Source organism: Lycium barbarum, chromosome 4, assembly GCF_019175385.1.
Source record: "Lycium barbarum isolate Lr01 chromosome 4, ASM1917538v2, whole genome shotgun sequence".
NCBI lineage: Eukaryota > Viridiplantae > Streptophyta > Magnoliopsida > Solanales > Solanaceae > Lycium > Lycium barbarum.
Genome location: NC_083340.1, coordinates 148,421,170 through 148,439,437, shown reverse-complemented (window position 1 = coordinate 148,439,437; position 18,268 = coordinate 148,421,170). Strand labels below are relative to the sequence as shown.

The 18,268-nt window shown below is 36.6% G+C and overlaps 2 protein-coding genes and 1 non-coding gene across 4 annotated transcripts; 2 read left to right on the top strand and 1 right to left on the bottom strand.

The window, feature by feature from the left end:
* The first annotated feature begins 418 nt into the window (after positions 1–418).
* On the top strand, positions 419–5,648 carry LOC132637008 (eukaryotic translation initiation factor 5A-4). 2 transcript variants are annotated; one of them, XM_060354133.1, is made up of 5 exons: positions 419–618; positions 4,140–4,262; positions 4,357–4,413; positions 5,164–5,238; positions 5,329–5,648. In XM_060354133.1, exons 1-5 carry the CDS (start codon positions 496–498, stop codon positions 5,431–5,433), a joined length of 483 nt encoding a protein of 160 aa, XP_060210116.1. In that variant the 5' UTR covers positions 419–495; the 3' UTR covers positions 5,434–5,648. The 2 variants fall into 2 exon arrangements, with proteins under 2 accessions (XP_060210116.1, XP_060210117.1); XM_060354134.1 differs by lacking the exon at positions 419–618 and adding an exon at positions 1,118–1,255.
* A 2,402-nt stretch (positions 5,649–8,050) lies between these two features.
* TRNAE-CUC (transfer RNA glutamic acid (anticodon CUC)) lies at positions 8,051–8,123 on the top strand. Its single transcript has one exon. It is a non-coding gene; the product is annotated as a tRNA-Glu (tRNA).
* A 3,114-nt stretch (positions 8,124–11,237) lies between these two features.
* On the bottom strand, positions 11,238–17,512 carry LOC132637007 (uncharacterized). Its single transcript, XM_060354132.1, has 6 exons — positions 16,579–17,512; positions 14,083–14,634; positions 13,016–13,073; positions 12,860–12,943; positions 12,433–12,574; positions 11,238–11,739 (listed from the first exon to the last, which is right to left on the bottom strand). The coding sequence occupies exons 2-6, from the start codon at positions 14,549–14,551 to the stop codon at positions 11,374–11,376; spliced, it is 1,119 nt and encodes a 372-aa protein (XP_060210115.1). The 5' UTR covers positions 14,552–14,634; positions 16,579–17,512; the 3' UTR covers positions 11,238–11,373.
* Between the last annotated feature and the right edge of the window lie 756 nt (positions 17,513–18,268).

The window sequence follows — 18,268 nt, the reverse complement described above, 5'->3', positions numbered from 1 at the left end:
TTTGGCCAATCCTATTTTTCTCTAAAAATACTCATTTTTTCAATAAGTGCTTATTTTAAAAAGGTAATGTGTTTGGTCAAGCTTTTGAGAGATAATAATAGGAGATTTTTTAAAAGCTAAAAGAATAGCTTATGTCAAAAAATACTTTTGAGACAGATACACTTAAAAATACTTTTTAAAAGTTTAGCCAAATATAAACTATTGCTTAAAAGTACTTTTTAAATTAATTAGCTAAATATAAACTATTTTTCAAAATAAGACGACCCAAACACGCTATGAAAGAGAAACACGACCGATAATTTGAGACGGAATGAGTACAATTGTTTTCCTATCAGGTGTGAAATATATGTTGGGCCAATCATAAACAAACGTGTGGTTCTATTTCTTTAAATAGAATTACCCTTTCCTATCACCAATATTATATGTAGTCTAGTCCTTTCCATTGTTGTCCACAGCCAAAATAAAGAAGTCCATAACAAAGGGAGAGATTTAGCTATGTCTGATGATGAACCCCATTTTGAATCAAAAGCAGATGCTGGTGCTTCTAAAACTTTCCCTCAACAAGCTGGTACTATTCGCAAGAATGGTTATATAGTTATTAAAGGTCGACCCTGTAAGGTAAAAACCCTTTTTTTTCAATTAAATATGCTTTGGGAAGTTTAGATTTTGTATTTAATCTATGTTTTTGTTGATGGGGTTTTGTTAGTTTTGCTCTTTTTGTATGAATTGTTGCATAAAAAACAGATCTTGATTGATTCTTGCTCTTTTTAGGGATTGGTTTTCTTGGTTTTCTTTTGTGTTTGTTTTTATGGATCTTTAAGTGCTATATGTAGTTGTAGTTGGAGATATAAGGTATTAAGGTGTGACTTAGTGGTCGATGAAGTCGGTTGATAACCATAAGGTCTCATGTAAAATTACTAGTGGAGGCAAAATATTAGTATTTTTTCCATATGTCCAAGCCTTAGTGTAGATGAGTTATTCATTACCTGTGCTGGTGGGAGTTAGCGAGTACCCCATGGAATTAGTTGTGGTGCGCCCAAACTAGCCTGTACACCACGGTTATTAAATAAAAAGGGAAGGGCGTGGTTGAGTCCATAACATAGGGAGAGAGAGAGAGATTTGGCCATAGGCTATGTTGGACGAAGAACACCATTTTGAGTCTAAAGCAGATGCTGATGCTTCTAAAATTTACCCTCAACAAGCTGGTATTATTCGCAAGAATGGTTATACAGTTATTAAAGGCCGACCCTGTAAGGTAAAAACCCTTTTTTTCAATTAAATATGCTTTGGGAAGTTTAGATTTTGTATATAATCTATGTTTTTGTTGATGGGGTTCTGTTATTATTGTTCTTTTTGAATGAATGGTTGCTTAAAAATCAAATCTTGATGGATTCTTGTATCTAATCCATGTTTTTGTTTCATGGTTGCTTTATTGTTAAATTATAAATCCACTTTAGGAAGTTCATCTTTTGTCTCTAATTTATGTTTTTGTTGATGGGGTTTTGTTGTTTTTGCTTTATTTGAATGAAGGTTTGCTTAAAAATCAAATCTTGATGTATTCTTGCCCTAGAAGGCATGTTTTTGTATATAATCCATGTTTTTGTTTCATGGGGTTTTGTTATTTTTGCTCTATTTGAAGGAGTTGTTGCTTAAAAATCAAATCTTGATGGATTCTTGTATATAGTCCATGTTTTTGTTCATGGGGTTTTTGTATCTAATCGATGTTTTTGTTCATAGTTTTTTTGTATCTAACCCATGTTTTTGTTCATGGGGTTTTGTTCTTTTTGCTCCTTTTGAATGAAATGTTGCTTAAAACTGAAATCTAAGTATCCATGTTTTTTTTTTCATGGGGTTTTGTTACTATTGCTGTTTTTGACTGAATCGTTGCATAAAAATCAGACCTTGATGGAATCTTGCTGTTTTAGGGATGTGTTTTGTGAATCCTTGTTGTTGGTTTACTTGGTTTTCTTATGTTGCTTGTGTTCATGGATCTTTAAGTGCTATGTAGTTGTTCTTATGTTGCTTGTGTTCTTTTATCTTTAAGTGCTATGTAGTTGTAGTTGGAGACTTAAGGGTGTAGCCCAATAGTCAGTAGTCTCAGTTTCAAATGTTAGTGGCTAGTGATTTCTTCCCACTTGTCCAACCCTTGGTGGATTAGGGTTGTCTGGTACCTGTGCGGGTGGGAGTTAATAGGTACCCATGAAATTAATTGAGGTGCGCCCTAGCTGGCTTGGACACCACGGTCTTCAAAAAGAAGGGAAGTGTGTGTTTGAGCCATGACTCCTTTTTTTTTTTTTGGTTAATTGTGGGGGACGGACCGGGGGGGGGGGGGGGGGGGGGGGGGGCGAATAAATATCAGTAATATCACGCTAAGTTGGTCTCAATGTGTAGTAAGCTTAACCACAATCAACTACCAAAACTACCCTAGTGATATTTAGGTGCGTTTGAGCTGTGACTTTTAATCCCTGATTTGTTGGATTTTGTACATTGTTAAATGTAATTTAATGAGAATCCAGCAGCAAGGAGATGCTGAAAAATAGCTTACATAGGTCCTTACAGTTGCAAGTGTAAAGAGCTCAAAAAGTCTGTCATGGCTTCTATGTCATTAGCAATAGCCATGTTACACCAAGAAAAATAGAAGAGAGATGCATCTGTACTTAATACTAATTACAGATTCAGGTGTTCTTTCAAAAATTCTTGCATTCCTTTCTTTCCAGATTGTTCACCACATAGCGCAGGGGATTTAGTTCAAGTTTTCACTTTGTCGGATTTTTATGTCTGCATATGTATCTTAGATGGGTATTTTTTTGAAATGCATAGTACGGTTTCCCAATATATCTGTTCTTGCAATTTTTCTGGCTTTAGCTACAGTTTATTCAAAGTATTTTGACGAAAAAGTTTATCTACGTTAACACAAACCAGTACTGAATAGCTTTATATGATATGTCTGACAAAATTCTAATGAATAAGATCAGTTGGTGGATAACTCAGCTCAATTCATTTGCCATAGTCTAAGCCCCGAGGCTCTTTGTTTAGTTTAATTTCAATCTCGTTTGAACTCTTTTAGTTGGTAGCTTCTCGTTGAATCCAACTTGGGGCTCTTTTCCTTTGGGGTTGAAGTGAACTTTGTTGCCCCCACATTAGGCTTTCTGCCTTACCTTTTGGGTGTCATTGCTTTTGCTATCTGGAAACTGTTTGTGTATGCACATACTGCTTTTTGTTTGTATGCTTTTCTTTTGATAATTCTGTCCCTAGATTCTCTCTATGAACTTGATGTTAAGTTACACTTTCTAGCTTCTTATATCTACCATTAGAGAAGAAGAAGAGAGAGAGGTGGAAAAACAAACTTTTGGAAGCACCCAACTGTGTGGTCTAGTTGGCAATGAAGTGGGTTGAGAACCATGAGGTATCAAGTTCAATTCTCAGTGGTGACTAAAATGCTAGGTGATTTATGCTCATCATTCCTAGCCTTAGTGGACAGAGTTACCTGTTGCCGGTGGGAAGTGGCAGGTATCTCGTGGAACTAGTCGAGGTGCGCGCAAGCTGGCCCGGACACCACAATTATTCCGCCCCCCCCAAAAAAAAAGGTGTCCCACAAGGAGAGAATGTCTCAATAACTGTCATGGATATGAACTTTCAATTATTTTTCAGCTTGTAATGAGATATAGACCTGTGCAAGTTGACGTGAAAATCTCATCATTCCTTCTAACTCCTTGCTCTAAAAGTTATATACGAGAATACTATAGAGACTTCACCTACTATAATCCGCCCATTTTTTTTTTTTTTTTAAGTTTTTATTCTCCTTAAGCTGATGAAACACAAGGGAACAGGAGATTTCTTCTGGTTATAGGGTTTCCATAACTTCTGGGTAGTTAACATCATTAATGAAAATAGATTTGTTCATTTAATCCACCCATTTTTTTTTTTTAAGTTTTTATTCTCCTTAAGCTGATGAAACACAAGGGAACAGGAGATTTCTTCTGGTTATAGGGTTTCCATAACTTCTGGGTAGTTAACATCATTAATGAAAATAGGTTTGTTCATTTATTTATATGTTCTCCTTTTGCCTCTTTAAAATATGTTTTAGTTTTTATCCATGGAGACATTGTCCTTTCATATGATGATAAAATCTTCAACAGGTTGTTGAGGTCTCCACTTCGAAAACTGGCAAGCACGGACATGCAAAATGTCATTTTGTGGCAATTGACATTTTCAATGGAAAGAAGCTTGAAGATATTGTTCCTTCATCCCACAATTGTGATGTAATATATTTTTTCTCCCCCTTTTCATTTCTACTGGTGTATGTTTGCCAACAATAGAGGTTTCATTTTGTTTGATTTTAAATGTTTTCGGCAGGTGCCACATGTCAATCGTACAGACTATCAGCTTATTGACATCTCTGAAGATGGTTTTGTAAGTTTTCTGTTACCTATTATATGAAGTGAATCAGACACATCCTGTTGATATCTGTGGTTGCTTCTTAATGAGATATATGATTTTTGATGAACTCATCCTTTTAAACTTTCTTTTATGAAAAAAAATTCTGGTGGGGGATTCTTCCCGGTATGGGGAGGCGTCCATTCAGGGTCACTTCCCACTTGTACGTTCCGCTTACCTCTTGTATGTTACTTTTGTAGTTTTATGATACCAACTCAACATACATCATTAAAGTAGAAAATTATGTTCACTGTTCTTTCTCTTTTCTTTTCCCATTTTTTGGGGTTTTTTTTTGGGGGGGGGGGGGGGGGGGGGGGGTTGTGCGCCTAGGGGTTTGTGGGTTTAGGTGAATATGTAATTCTTCATTACGTTGATATGTTTGACCTTAAAAACTATTTCCTTGCAATCATAAGGCTCAGTTTTGAGACACGTGGTTCTTTTCCACCTCAGGTGTAAAACAATCGTTTTGTTGATGAAATTTAATACTAAAACCCTTGTTGCTCGGACTTTCTGAAAATGCTGCTGCATTCGTGTCGGATCCTCTAAAAATACACTACTTTTGGAGGAGGCGACACTTACCTGTTGACATTTTTGAAGAGTCCGCGCAACATAGCCAAAACCTAAGACTGGATGTTAGTAGTTGTCCAATCGAAGAGCAGTCTTGAAACTGGACTTGGCTTTGCTCTACCTGTTCTGAGTGTTGTATATCATTCATTTCGTTGTCAGGTGTCTCTTCTTACTGAAAGTGGAAACACCAAAGATGACCTCAGGCTCCCCACCGATGAGACCCTGCTGAACCAGGTACACGTTCTGGACAAATAAAACACAAAGAACCTTTATGTTCTACTTTTTCTTACACAATATCTGAGAAAAACTCTCGACTTTTTGTAGGTTAAAGGTGGATTTGAGGAAGGAAAGGATCTCGTGCTGTCTGTGATGTCTGCAATGGGTGAAGAGCAGATTTGTGCTGTGAAGGACATTGGTACCAAGACCTAGTTTGCGCATTCTGCAGGATAAATAATTTGCTATTAGCCAAGATGTTTTATATCTTGTTATTGTGGTACCTTGAAATCTGTTTTATCGGGAACTCGCCTTATATTTATTGGCATGGCTTGAATAGTTGAACTCTATGGTTTTTGCCTGGTAAGGCAAAGAACTGGATTTGATGGCGGAACTAATCTACATGAGTGTCGCCTTTTTTATTGGTTTCATTCATTGTTGGCCTATATTGTGCTATGGTATCCGGATGTGGTGATAGAATATAAAGTAGGGAAAATGGTTAAGTTTGTCTCTGTACTATATTCGAAATTGAGCAATTTTGTCCGCTGTTATTACTGTGGGTTTAATGTTACCTAGGCCGTTACGAACAAGTCTCGTGTTTGTCCTTGATTCCTAATGGAGCTCCAACTAGAGGGTAACGATAAGTCAATATTCAAAAGTAGAAGCGGTCCAAATATTCAGGCATGTATAGTGCACTCATTTGATGTTGGAGCTTCTTGAATGACAGGCAAATATAGATGATTTGCTAACGTTTATCCCCTGTTTGGATGGTGGTTTCCCGTGGTTCATTAATGTATGGTTTGATTTTTTATGAAATCATGTTTGTTTTTATTGTTCTTAAAATTACGTGGGATGGTGTTGTAAATTCGTGATTCATTCTATGGTTATATAATCATGAAAATTTTCAATTTTTGAAATCATTGATTTGGTGATTCCGTAGTTATGTATTTCATTTCTCTATTATATTTCACCATCCACCCCGCTCCACCTTCACCCTACCCTTGCCCCACCCTACTACTCACCCCATCTCCCCTTCGCAACTCACTTGCGCCTTACCACCCATTCGTCTATGGCCCATCCCCACCACCTTAATCACCACCCACTATCCCTCACCACTACCCAACCCCCACCACACAACTACTCACCCCCACTCTCATCCCAGGCCACCCACCTAACACCACTCACCCCTCCACCACCATCACCACCTAACCCCACCCCCACAACCACTGACCCCCTCCCTACCACAAACTATCCCCACTCTCATTCCACAACCATCCACCTCACATCACCCCCATCAACTACCTACTTGTTTTTTTAAGTTTCGATTTTATTTTTCACCTGATGAGTTTTATTAATATATATAAATTAATTTCTAATTAAGAGTTAAGGGTATTTTAATAAAATTACAAGTTATTATACAGTATCATACAGTCAAATCAAACAATACAAATGCTATTAAATCACAACAAACGATACAGTCTATCCAAACACTGTGTTCATTAATACAGTACAATACAATACAACACCATACTGTACATTAAGGAACCTTGGAAACAACCATCCAAACAGAGGGTAAGGGTATGGATGAACTTTTAAGTATAGCATGAGGTAAACTTGATCTGAACAAATTTGGATCATATCCCTTTTAAGTACAACACTTCTATTATTGACTTAGAAAACCATGTTAGCTCTATATCTGCATATACAACATTATACACTTACTGTGTATAAAAGTGTATAATGATGTATAAATGGGCCATTTCGGGTAATATTACAAATATGTGTCATTTTGGGTAAATATTTTCTCCAAATAGACATAAAGTGTTATTTTCCCTATATTATTAGCCTATGTTGTGCTTGATGGTGCATTCATATAATGGAATATGACAAACAGTACCAGCAAACAAATACTGTTTGAAAGATATCCAGATCTGGTGATACAATATAAAGTATGGGAAAATGATTAAATGTGCCTCTGTACTAGGTGAAATTGAGCAATGTCGGATGGTGCAGGAGCAAATTCTGACCATATCCCTTATCAAGTACAACACTTTTATTGTCTACTTGAAAAAAACCATGTTAACTCTGCATCAGCTTATGGTAGTTTTGATACCAAAATGCTCTAATTATTCGAGGCATTATCACTTTTAACATATATTACTCTAGAAAACATTAGAATCTTGATTACTTGAATGGTACTCGTGTACTGTCAAAGAATGTGGTGCAGCAGATGGGTACTCCTTCCTTAACCAAAGATTTCAGGTTCAAGCCCTGAGTCTGATAAAATTCTTGGTAGGGAGCGCTTTCCCTGAATGGACCCTAGCGGTGAGGCTTCAATGTGGATATCGGACACCCGGTGAGAACCAACAAAATAAAGAATGGTACTCGTGTGTTCATAAAACACTCAGCACTTTCCTGCATTGAACTTGTAAACTACTACAAGCAAGTTGATGTAGACTACATGAATCTTGCAATAGACGTTGAGTTGGCGTAAGAAAATTGAATTCCTACAAGGATCTATGTGAACAGGGGGAAAGCTAGACAGATTGTATTATAATTAATCTCCAAGTCATGAGATTGGTTTTATAGTCTATTATAAATGATATTTTAATTTATGACTTCTTTCATTGGAGATCAGTAAAAAAAAAATATATAGAAAATTTGTAAATAAAATACAGGAGATCTTTGCAAGCTCATTTCCTTCTATTTGTAAATTATAAGTGGGCATAGAGGTCGTTTTCTCTATATGTGGTGTGCTTGGTTCGAGTTAGGCCTTAATTATAGAAGATCATGATATTTATAAGCTTTTTCTAGAAGAAACCAACCAGTAAGATCCGTTGTAGTCTAGTTGGTTAGGATACTCGGCTCTCACCCGAGAGACCCGGGTTCAAGTCCCGGCAACGGAATTCTGTTTTTTCCGTGATTGCAATTTTGGATGGTGGTTTCCCGTGGTTCATAATGTATGATTTTCTATGAAACCATGTTTGTTTCCATTGTTCTTAAAATTATGTGGTATGATGTTGTAAACCCGTGGTTCATTCCATGGTTATATAACCATGAAAAGTCTTAATTTTTGTAACCACGGATTTGGTGGTTTTTCCGTAGTTACATATTTCATTTCTCCATTATACCCCACCCTACCACTGAGCCCCATCCCGCCCCTGCCCCACCCTCCACCATCCATCCCACCCCATCTCTGCCTCATCCTCCACCATCCATCCCACACTACCCCCACCCTACCACTCACCCCCACGCCACCCCAACTACCCCACTCCTCTGCCACCCACCCCAACCACCACCCACTACCCCTCACCACCGCCCAACCCCACCCCACAACAACTCACCCCCATCCTACCATCCACTACGCCCACCCTTATCCTACAACCACCCACTCCTCCACTACCCCCACCCACTACCCCTCACCACCACCCAATCCCACCCCCACCCTCATACCACAACCACCCACCTCACATCATCCACCCCTCCACCACCCCCACCCACTACCTACTTATTTTTTAAAGTTCCTATTTTATTCTTTACCTGAGTTTTATTAATATATATAAACTAATTTCTAATTAAGAGTTAGGGTATTTTAATAAATTTATAAGTTACTATACAGTACCATACAGTCAAACCAAACAATACAAATGTTATTAAACCACAACAAACGATACAGTCTATCCAAACATGGTGTTCATTAATACAGTACAATACAATACAACACCATACTGTACATTAATGAACCACGGGAAACAACCATCCAAACAGAGGGTAAGAAAATGGTGAAGAGTCCTTCACATTTTTTTCTTCTTGACTAATTTGAACTCGTGTTGTGTAGGTTATTCTGTTAAAATGAGAAAGTATTTCTACTTAAGTATCTTCATTCATAGAGTTCGACTCCAATACTTCCGGTTAAAATGGCTTTTTATGTTGAAGTTGGTAATCTCTTATTAAGTTGTCCAATTTACAAGAATTCAAATACTATAAAACCCAGAGTTTTGGTGATAAGTATCGGCCTAACTAAACCATCCTAATTGGGCATATTTTATATTTGGTGATTTATGATTAGGTAGATAATAGTCCTAGATATTGGAATGTTCAATAGGTAAGCAATTTTAGTAACCACTTGAACAAAACTGGACAAAGATTAGGTACTGGTTTATGTTTGTCTTTTAATACAATAGCTGGCCTTGACAATAAATGCTTAAAATATTAGGTGCAGGGACTTGCAAATTGTAGCTAAGAGACAAAAAAAAGAAATAACTCATTTGCTTGGAAACGAAGCAAATTATATTGGTGATAGCATAAAGGGAAACTATGAAATCATTTCTTAGAATCATTTGTACCTGGTGTTGTGGTCCAGCGGTAAGAGCGCAATGCATGATATATGAATTAGGCATGTGGTATTAGTTCAAAATTTATTGCAGACAAGATATGTGGGTTAGGCGTACTTCACCGGTTTGAAGTCTGGCGCAGATAAAAGCCAGGTATATAATCTGGTGGGAAGAGCGCAACGTAGGATGCGCGATTAGACTTACCTTTGGTTTGAAGTTCGCCGCAGACGAAAGCCTAGTATTTAATTTAGTGGTAAGAACGCAATGCATGATATGTGGTTTAGGCGCATCTTTATCATGCGATTTAGGCGCATCTTACCAGTTCGAAGTTTCTCGCAGACAAAAGCCTGGTATTTAATTTAGTGGTAAGCACGCAACACATGATGTGTGAGTAAGGGTTACACGCACATCACTGATTCAAAGTCCGCTGCATGCAAAAATCCAGTATTTAATCTAATGGTAAGAGCGCACCACATGATGTGTGGGTTAGGCCTACGTCAATGGTTCAAAGTTCTCTGCAAATAAAACTCTGGTATGTAAGCGGAAAAGAATAGAGCAGCAGATCAGTTGTCCACCAAATTTCGAACTGTGCACCATTTAAGTATAAAAGAATATAAGGGCAAATTCACTGTCCACCTAATTTCGATCTGTGCGCCACTAGCCTCAAAATTTCTCGACTATCACAAAGAAAGAAAAACCATAAGATAAAATAAATGCCTAAAATTCTAGGTGCAGGGACTTGCAAATAGTAGCCAAGAGACAAAAATAACTCATTTGCTGGGAAAGGAAGCAAATTATATTAGTGATAGCACAAAAGGAAACTGTGAAACCATTTCATGAATCATTTGTTCCCCATCTACCATTTCAAGAATTGAGGACCAACAAACAGATGGCTAAGAAGAAAGAAGAACTCTGTCCATGAGATTTATATGATTCAGTAACATTGAGACAAAAGTTTAGACATCTTTAAAAATAGGGCCCTTAACAGTTGGTAACTTGCCTTGAAAATTGGAAACAAATTTCCCAATCCATCCCCATTGTTATAAAGATATAGTTCTCAGTTGTCGATCTATTTTTGAGCTGTCCAGCACAGTTTTTGAGACATTAACAGATAGCATAATGTCCCTACATGTAGATGTTTGACCTAATTCCAATTTTCAGGCACACCTTCAAAAATGTTGTCACAATTGTATCAGATCCTCCAAAAATATTTTTGAAGGATCTGATATGCACCCATCCACTTTTATGAAGAATCTTGAGCAAAAATGCATTATTTTAGAGTATCCAGTACGCACCTGTTGACATTTTTTAACAGATTGGTCAACATAGCTGACAGATGACTTGCTTTCTGTTATCTGCTTCAGTTAACAGGTTAGGATGGTTGCTATGTAACTTCTTTTTTATAACCGAGAAATCCCTAGCCGACGCGCGGTTCACAAGTTGGTGTACAATGGGTCCACCCCATCTACGCCTCTCCACTTAACACAAGGCTTTTAGTCTGCAGTAGGGTTCAAGTTCATGACGTGCGCCTAACCACACATCATAAGCTACGCTCTTTCCACTAGACTAAAACCCTCGAGAGAATGGTTGCTATGTAGCTACATGCATAACGTTTGACTTGCAAAACTTCATTCATTTATGGACATAAACAGTAGTTACCCCTAGTTAATCTTGATTCTAGTAATCTAAAAATCTCTAAGAATTCTATGATTCATAGATATTGACTCATTTCTGTACACAACCAGTTTTGCAGCTAATCTATGTGAATTTAACCAGTTGTTACAAGTCTTTATATCACCGAATAACACAAAGATGATAATCACTACGAGGAGAAACTCAAATCATCGATCGATCTACATATCTCTGTTTCGATGGCTTCATTGGCTTGTGTTGCTTCGGTTTCATCTTTGATTGAATCCTTCTCTTTACCTTCAGCAGATTCCACACAGTCGTGAAATCTGAAGCAACTAAGAAGATGGTCGTTTGTAATACCAGCAACCTGCATGAAAGAGTAGACCACAGTTGGTCCCACGCCCCGAAAACCTCTCCTTATTAGGTCTTTGCTAATCAGATCCGCTTTCGATGTCTTCACTGGAACCTGACGAGGATATCTAAATCCGCTTACTATAGGCTTGTGGTTCACAAAGCTCCAGATATACTTGTCAAATGATCCAAACTCATCTATAACCTGACATAAAAGCAACACTACATGAAATCAATTTTAATGCCAACTAGTGTTTCAAAAAACTACGTCTCCTAAGCCACACACTGGCCATGTTACTCGGACCCTCCAAAAATGCTGCCGTGTCCATGTCTGATCCTCCAAAAAGGCACAGCTTTTGGAAGATCCGACAGACAGCTGGCAGGATCTTTGAAGAGTCCGAGCATAGGTGACACTGGCATTAAGAGGAGGAGCTACTAGGTATCGCCAGCTGGCGCTATTTTCTAGTTTTGAAATATTAAGGTAAGACTTCCTCGAGTTAATTTGCCAGTTGTCAGTACAGATCAAAACAAACTGACTTATCACCAGGACCACCATTAACTTACTTCTCTACCTAATCCAATAAATGATTGAATATCTCTACTGTTAACAAAAGTAAAAAGAATTTTAGAGTGGTCCACGGAAGTAAGAGACTCCCCATAAAATCATAATTTTGCTTCAGAAAAAATTGATCACAAACTAGGTAAAACATACATTCACACTGACCTTTTTTTTTTCTTTAAATTTTGGTGAGTAAGTGCCTATAAATTGAAACTCATATAGGTCTAAATCCTAAATACTTGATGTTAGCCATAGGACCCTATACCAATTAGTAAATGACAAACAAATTGAATCAAGGTGGAGGTGTCCACTATTTCTATTTGGATAGAGTAAATATACCTTCAACATTTGACGAGCATTTTCAATGATGCCTCGCAGTTTAAGTTCTGATAATAGTGAGCATGCTGTACTTCCAGGAGCTAAAGTCTTCTTTTCGTTCAACTTGGCCACTACTATGGGATCAAAATCTGCAAATACTTCTCTGCATGGCGAAATTTTTTATTTGTTAAAGTTATCAAAGACTCGGTAGAGTGAAGGTAGGGCAATGCAAAAAACGGAAAAAGAACTCGGAAGACAAAACATAGCAGACTACCCTATCCCAGAACAGACGAGAACTACAATATTTTAGTCCCTTTGCTTCACCAGTAACATTAACAATTGAAATCAAATCTTCTAAGGAAAATATGAATTGCTTTTCCAGGTGAAGAAATGACACTTTCCTTGAGAAAATTCCTTTAAATCAAAGAACTGATCCGAAAGAGAGTACCTGAATATGTGCCTTTTGCAAAGAATGGAAGGCCATGTCAGTTCAGCCAATGCCCCGCAAAGGACAAGGAGCTCGAATAGTTTCCTGCAAGATTCAATAAGAATTAGAATCTGTATTTCATATAAGAATGCTTAGGACAAGAACCTGGCGACTTACTTGTCGTCATGGACTGGAACTCCCCATTCTTCATCATGGAAATTAGCATAAGATGGATCTGGTTAAAAGGAGAGACAATATAAGAAACTACAAGATCAAAATTGTTTAGATTGGTTGTGTATATATATATATATATACATATATATAACTTAACATGGATTTTGATCTTCAGTTTTATACTCCCAAACATATTTAAGGTTCTCCGCAGCTTTTCAAATCGCATTTCCATTTTTCACAATGAAGCTCAAAAAGATAACAAATTTCGGGACAAGTGAAACTGAAAACAAACTGCATGAAATAGAGGAATAGTAATCTTGTTGGATAAGCATATGACAACTCTTATAAATTTATGCACTGACAGCTTATTCTGCAGTTTGCACAGGAATTATATGCATGTAAAAGTGCTTACAAAAGCAGAATAAAAGGTAGAACTCGATGATCAGAATAATGATATGGTCACACACTTCAACAGAAGATACTAAGGTTTTGTTATAGCCAATTAGTATATTGTGCAGCCCGCGGAGTTTATCTTAAACTCAAAGAATTAGCTCCTTATTGTAGTCCTGGCATCATCTTATCATATCAACCTATGCTTCACATCATCAAAATATTTCAGTCTTTTATTTATTCCATAGTTTTCTTCTTCAAACATCTCTTAATGGTTCAGCCCATTCTCGGACTCCTCCAAAAATGATGGTAAGGAAAAGCATGAAAAGACAGCTATCAGGCTGCAATTAATCTTCTACTTTAAAGCATTTCTTGATTAAACTTCCAGTGATACTCACGTCCCAATTTATGTGACATTCTTTACGTCCCAATTTATGTGACACTCTTCCTTTTTTAGGCAGTCCCAAAAAGAATGACATCATTTCATATGTAGTAACAATTTAACTTCGAACTTCTCATTTCTCTTAAACTCCGTGCCCAGTCAAACACCTTCACATAAATTGGGACGGAGGGAATAATTGTTTATAGGTTGTACAGTATAATAGATTAATATCAGAAGCAGATCAAAGAATCAAAAACAGGATGTTGTAAATTTAAATACAGAACAACCAAGAACACACCTGTATTAGGTGTCACCCAGGAACATCTTTTCTTCGTTTGCAAACCGTCAATTGAAGAGTTTGTTATATCATCTGAAACAATCCTTTTGGACTTCGATGCCAACTGCTTCCTTCTACTTGAGATACTATTCATTCTATATATCCTACCAGTTGAAGCACTGCTGTGAAATGAATCCGTTGAAGCATCAGAAGAACACGAAGCACTAAGTGACAGGTTAGAATACAACGACTCCTGTCGCCTAAGTATCGAAGGAACAACATCAAAAGAATGCAACGAAGGGGATGGTTGGTGACCATTTTTATCTTCCATCTCAACTTCCTCTTTTGACTTCACTGCCTTTCTCGTAGGTTTCGAAAGGGATTTTCTTGAACCGGGTGACCTTTGTGCCTTATTTCCAGCAGGTCCAAGAACTGGCCTTGCTTCTGAATCAGATACATTCATTGACCTTACCCTTGAAGCTCCTGACATCGAACGAAACTCCCCTCGGCTTCTGTCAACTAATTCAACTTTAAGGCCTCCAAATCCTCAAAATTCCATACATCTACCACCTCCTGCAGCACCCAAATTTCATCAAATTACTAATCAGAAGAGCCAAAACTCAAGATCTAACAAAACCACAAATTGCTAGAACCTGCAAAAACTGAACAAACCGCACCTAACGCTAACAGTGCTTAAAAGAATCATATCTAAAACTCAATATTACTCCATATAACCCTTCAACCCCAGACGGACAAATCTCGTACTCAGATAATCATCCTTCACAAATCCAAGAAAGAAATAACAAACCTTAACTATTATTTGGGGTGTAACTAACATTATATTAATCACCAGAATCAGAATTACAAAGCAGCTAACAACCACTGTCAGCTAGTCATAAAGGTGACATGTCTATCTTGACTCTCAAATTGCAAAAATCTCAATAAAGGTTCAACCTTTTCATACAAAAACTCAAGACCCACAATTTATTTCCACTCAGAACAATCGCTTAAGACTCATTTAAGTTAATCTTGACTCTCATATTGCAAATATCACAACAAAGGTTCAACCTTTTCATAAAAACACTCAAGACCCACAATTTATTTCCCCTAAGTTCTGTCTTTATGGTCAATTTAAGTTAAATCTTTCAAAAACATCCACATATTTGAAGTGAAGTGTCAACTATTGACTTCTCTAATGCAAATCTCAGCATAAAGGTTCAACCTTTACATACAGACACTCAAGAGCCACAATTTATTTCCTCTCAAAACTCAATCTTTAAGACCAATTTAAGTTAAAACCTCCAAAAACATCCACATCCTTAAAATGAAATGTCAACTATTGACTTCTCAAAATGCAAATCTCAGCATAAAGGTTCAACCTTTTTCATAAACCACCCACTACCCACAATTTATTTCCTCTCAAAATTCAGTCTTTAATACAATTTAAGTTAAAACTTCAAAAAAACATCCAAATACTTGAAATGAAATGTCAACAATTTTGACTTCTCAAATGCAAATCTCAGCATAAAGGTTCAAACTTTTTCATAAACCACTCAAAACCCAAAATTATTTCCCCTAAAAAAAAAATCCTCAACACCCCATCAAAGTTAAATCTCTCAACAACATCAACACATTCAAGAAATGCAAAAATCTCAATAAAGGTTCAACCTTTTCATACAACACTCAAGACCAACAATTTATTTCCACTGAAAATTCAATATTTAAGACCCAATTAAGTTAAAACTTCCAAAAACATCCACATATTTAAAATGAAATGTCAACTATTGACTTTTCAAATGCAAATCTCAGCATAAAGGTTCAACCTGTTTCATAAACCACTAAAAACCCACAATTTATTTTCTCTCAAAATTCAATCTTTAAAGACCATTTAAGTTAAAACTTCCAAAAACATCCACACACTTGAACTGAAATGTCAATAGTGTCAACTATTGACATTTCAAATGTGAATCTCAGTATAAAGATTCAACCTTTTTCATAAACCACTCAAAACCTTCAATATTATTTCCCCATCAAACATGTAAGCTCTAAAACAACATACCAATCTTGACTCTTAAATTGCAAAAATCTCAATAAAGGTTCAACAGTTACATACAAACACTTCAGACCCACAATTTATTTCCCCTCAAAATTCAATCTTTAAAAGTTAAAACTTCCAAAAACATCCACATCCTTGAAATGAAATGTCTACAATTGACTTTTCAAAATGCAAATCTTAGCACAAAGTTTCAATCTTTTTCACAAACCACTCAAAACCCATAATTTTACTTCCCCTAAAAAAATCATCAACACCCCATCAAAATTAAATCACTCAACAAACATCAACACATCTAAGAATTTCAAATGCATAAAAATAAAACTTATCTCCCTTTGACTAAACATAAGCTACCAAAGACACACATTTTCAATAAACAATAAGATTTAACTACTTGCATATACTAAAAAAAACTGTGAAAAAACAGCTGTAAGTAAGTATAATTATTGAAATAAAGAATGAACCTTGAAAGATAAAGATTCCATTAAGCATTTTCTTTCTATTTTTAGCAGAGATGGAACTAAGACTTTGTCTTTTCAGAACTTCATTATTCTTTGAAGGAAACAAAAAGCTGTTTCTCACTTCTCAGTGATACTAACTATGCTTTTCTCTCTCTCCTTTTCTTTATATTTTTAAAAAAAAAAAAAATATTTTTGGGGAATGTATAGAGAGAAAAAAGAAAATGTAGAAATGTGATGGGTTCTTGATCTGGAAATAGAAAGAGGGTTTTTTTCCTTTTTCTTTTTTTCAGTGAGTTTTAGACAGAGAAGTAGTGAGTGAGTGAGGAGTGTGTGTGTGTGTGAGAGAGAGAGAGAGAGAGAGAGAATTGATTTTGAGGAGAATTAATTATGATTTTCTCTCTCCTTTTCTTTATTTCTTTATAAAAAGATTAATTTTTTTGGGAATGTAGAGAGAAAAAAACAAATGTAGGAAATGTGATGGGGTTGAGACTTGAGGGGTTCTTGATCCGGAAATAGAAAGGGGTTCTTTCTTTTTTCCTTTGAGTTTTAGGGAGAGAGACAAGTACAGTGAGTGTGTGTGTGAGAGAGAGAGAGAGAGTTGATTTTGAGGAGAATTAAATATAATTTTCTCTCTCCTTGTCTTTTTCTTTTTTTGTTTTAAAAAAAAAAATTGGAGTATGTAGAGAGAAAAGAGAAAAATGTAGAAATGTGATGGGGTTGAGGGGTTCTTGATCTGGAAATAGAAAGAGGGTTTATTTTCTTTTTGTTTTTTAAGTGAGTTTTAGAGAGAGAAGTACAGTGAGTGTGTGTGTGAGGGAGAGAGAATTGAATTTGAGGAGAATTGAATTGATGAAGATCTGAGAAACTGGTTTGAAGTGACAAAAAGGTTGGGTTGGTGACCAGCTTGGGCTGGTTGAGTTTTTAACAAAAGAAAGAAATGGTACATAGGATTGTCCGGCGCAAGGCGATGGGTGTCTTTCAGAACTCTAAAAAGATAAAAAAAATTGTGTTGAAATAGGGAACGGGAAGTTGGGTTATGACCAACTTGGACCCGTAGACATTTTCTGCAAGGTGAAAGATGACTGTCTTTCGGAATTCCAAAAAGATCAAGAATTGCTTTGAAATGGAAACCGAGAGTTGGGTTTGTGTCCAGCCTGGACCGGTAAACGTTTTTTTTTTCTGTTAAACTTTTTTCTTACATAGGAGTGTCGGTGCAAAGCAAAAGATGGGTGTCTTTTCGAATTCTATAAAGATCAAGAATCGCGTTGATACGGGTACGGGAAGTTGGGTTGGTGACCAGCTTGGACTAGCAGAACTTTTCTTTTTTTAGTTAATTTTTTTCATATATAGAAGTTTTGGCACAATAAGGAGAAAGAAGGGTATCTTTCAGAATTCTAAAAAGATTAAGAATGTGTTGAAACAAGAAACGAAAGTTGGGTTGGTTACCAGCTTGGACCGGTAGACTTTTCTTTTAAATTTTTTCATATATATAGGAGGGTTGGCGCAGGCGAAAGATGGATGTCTTTCAGAACTCTTAAAAGATCAAGAATTGCTTTGAAATGGGAATGGGAAGTTGGGTTGGTGACCAGCTTGAACGAGTTGACATTTCTTTTTCTTTTTTTTCTTTTTTTGACTTTTTCATACATAGAAGTATCGGGTGCAATGCGAAAGATTTTTCCTTCACTATTCTAAA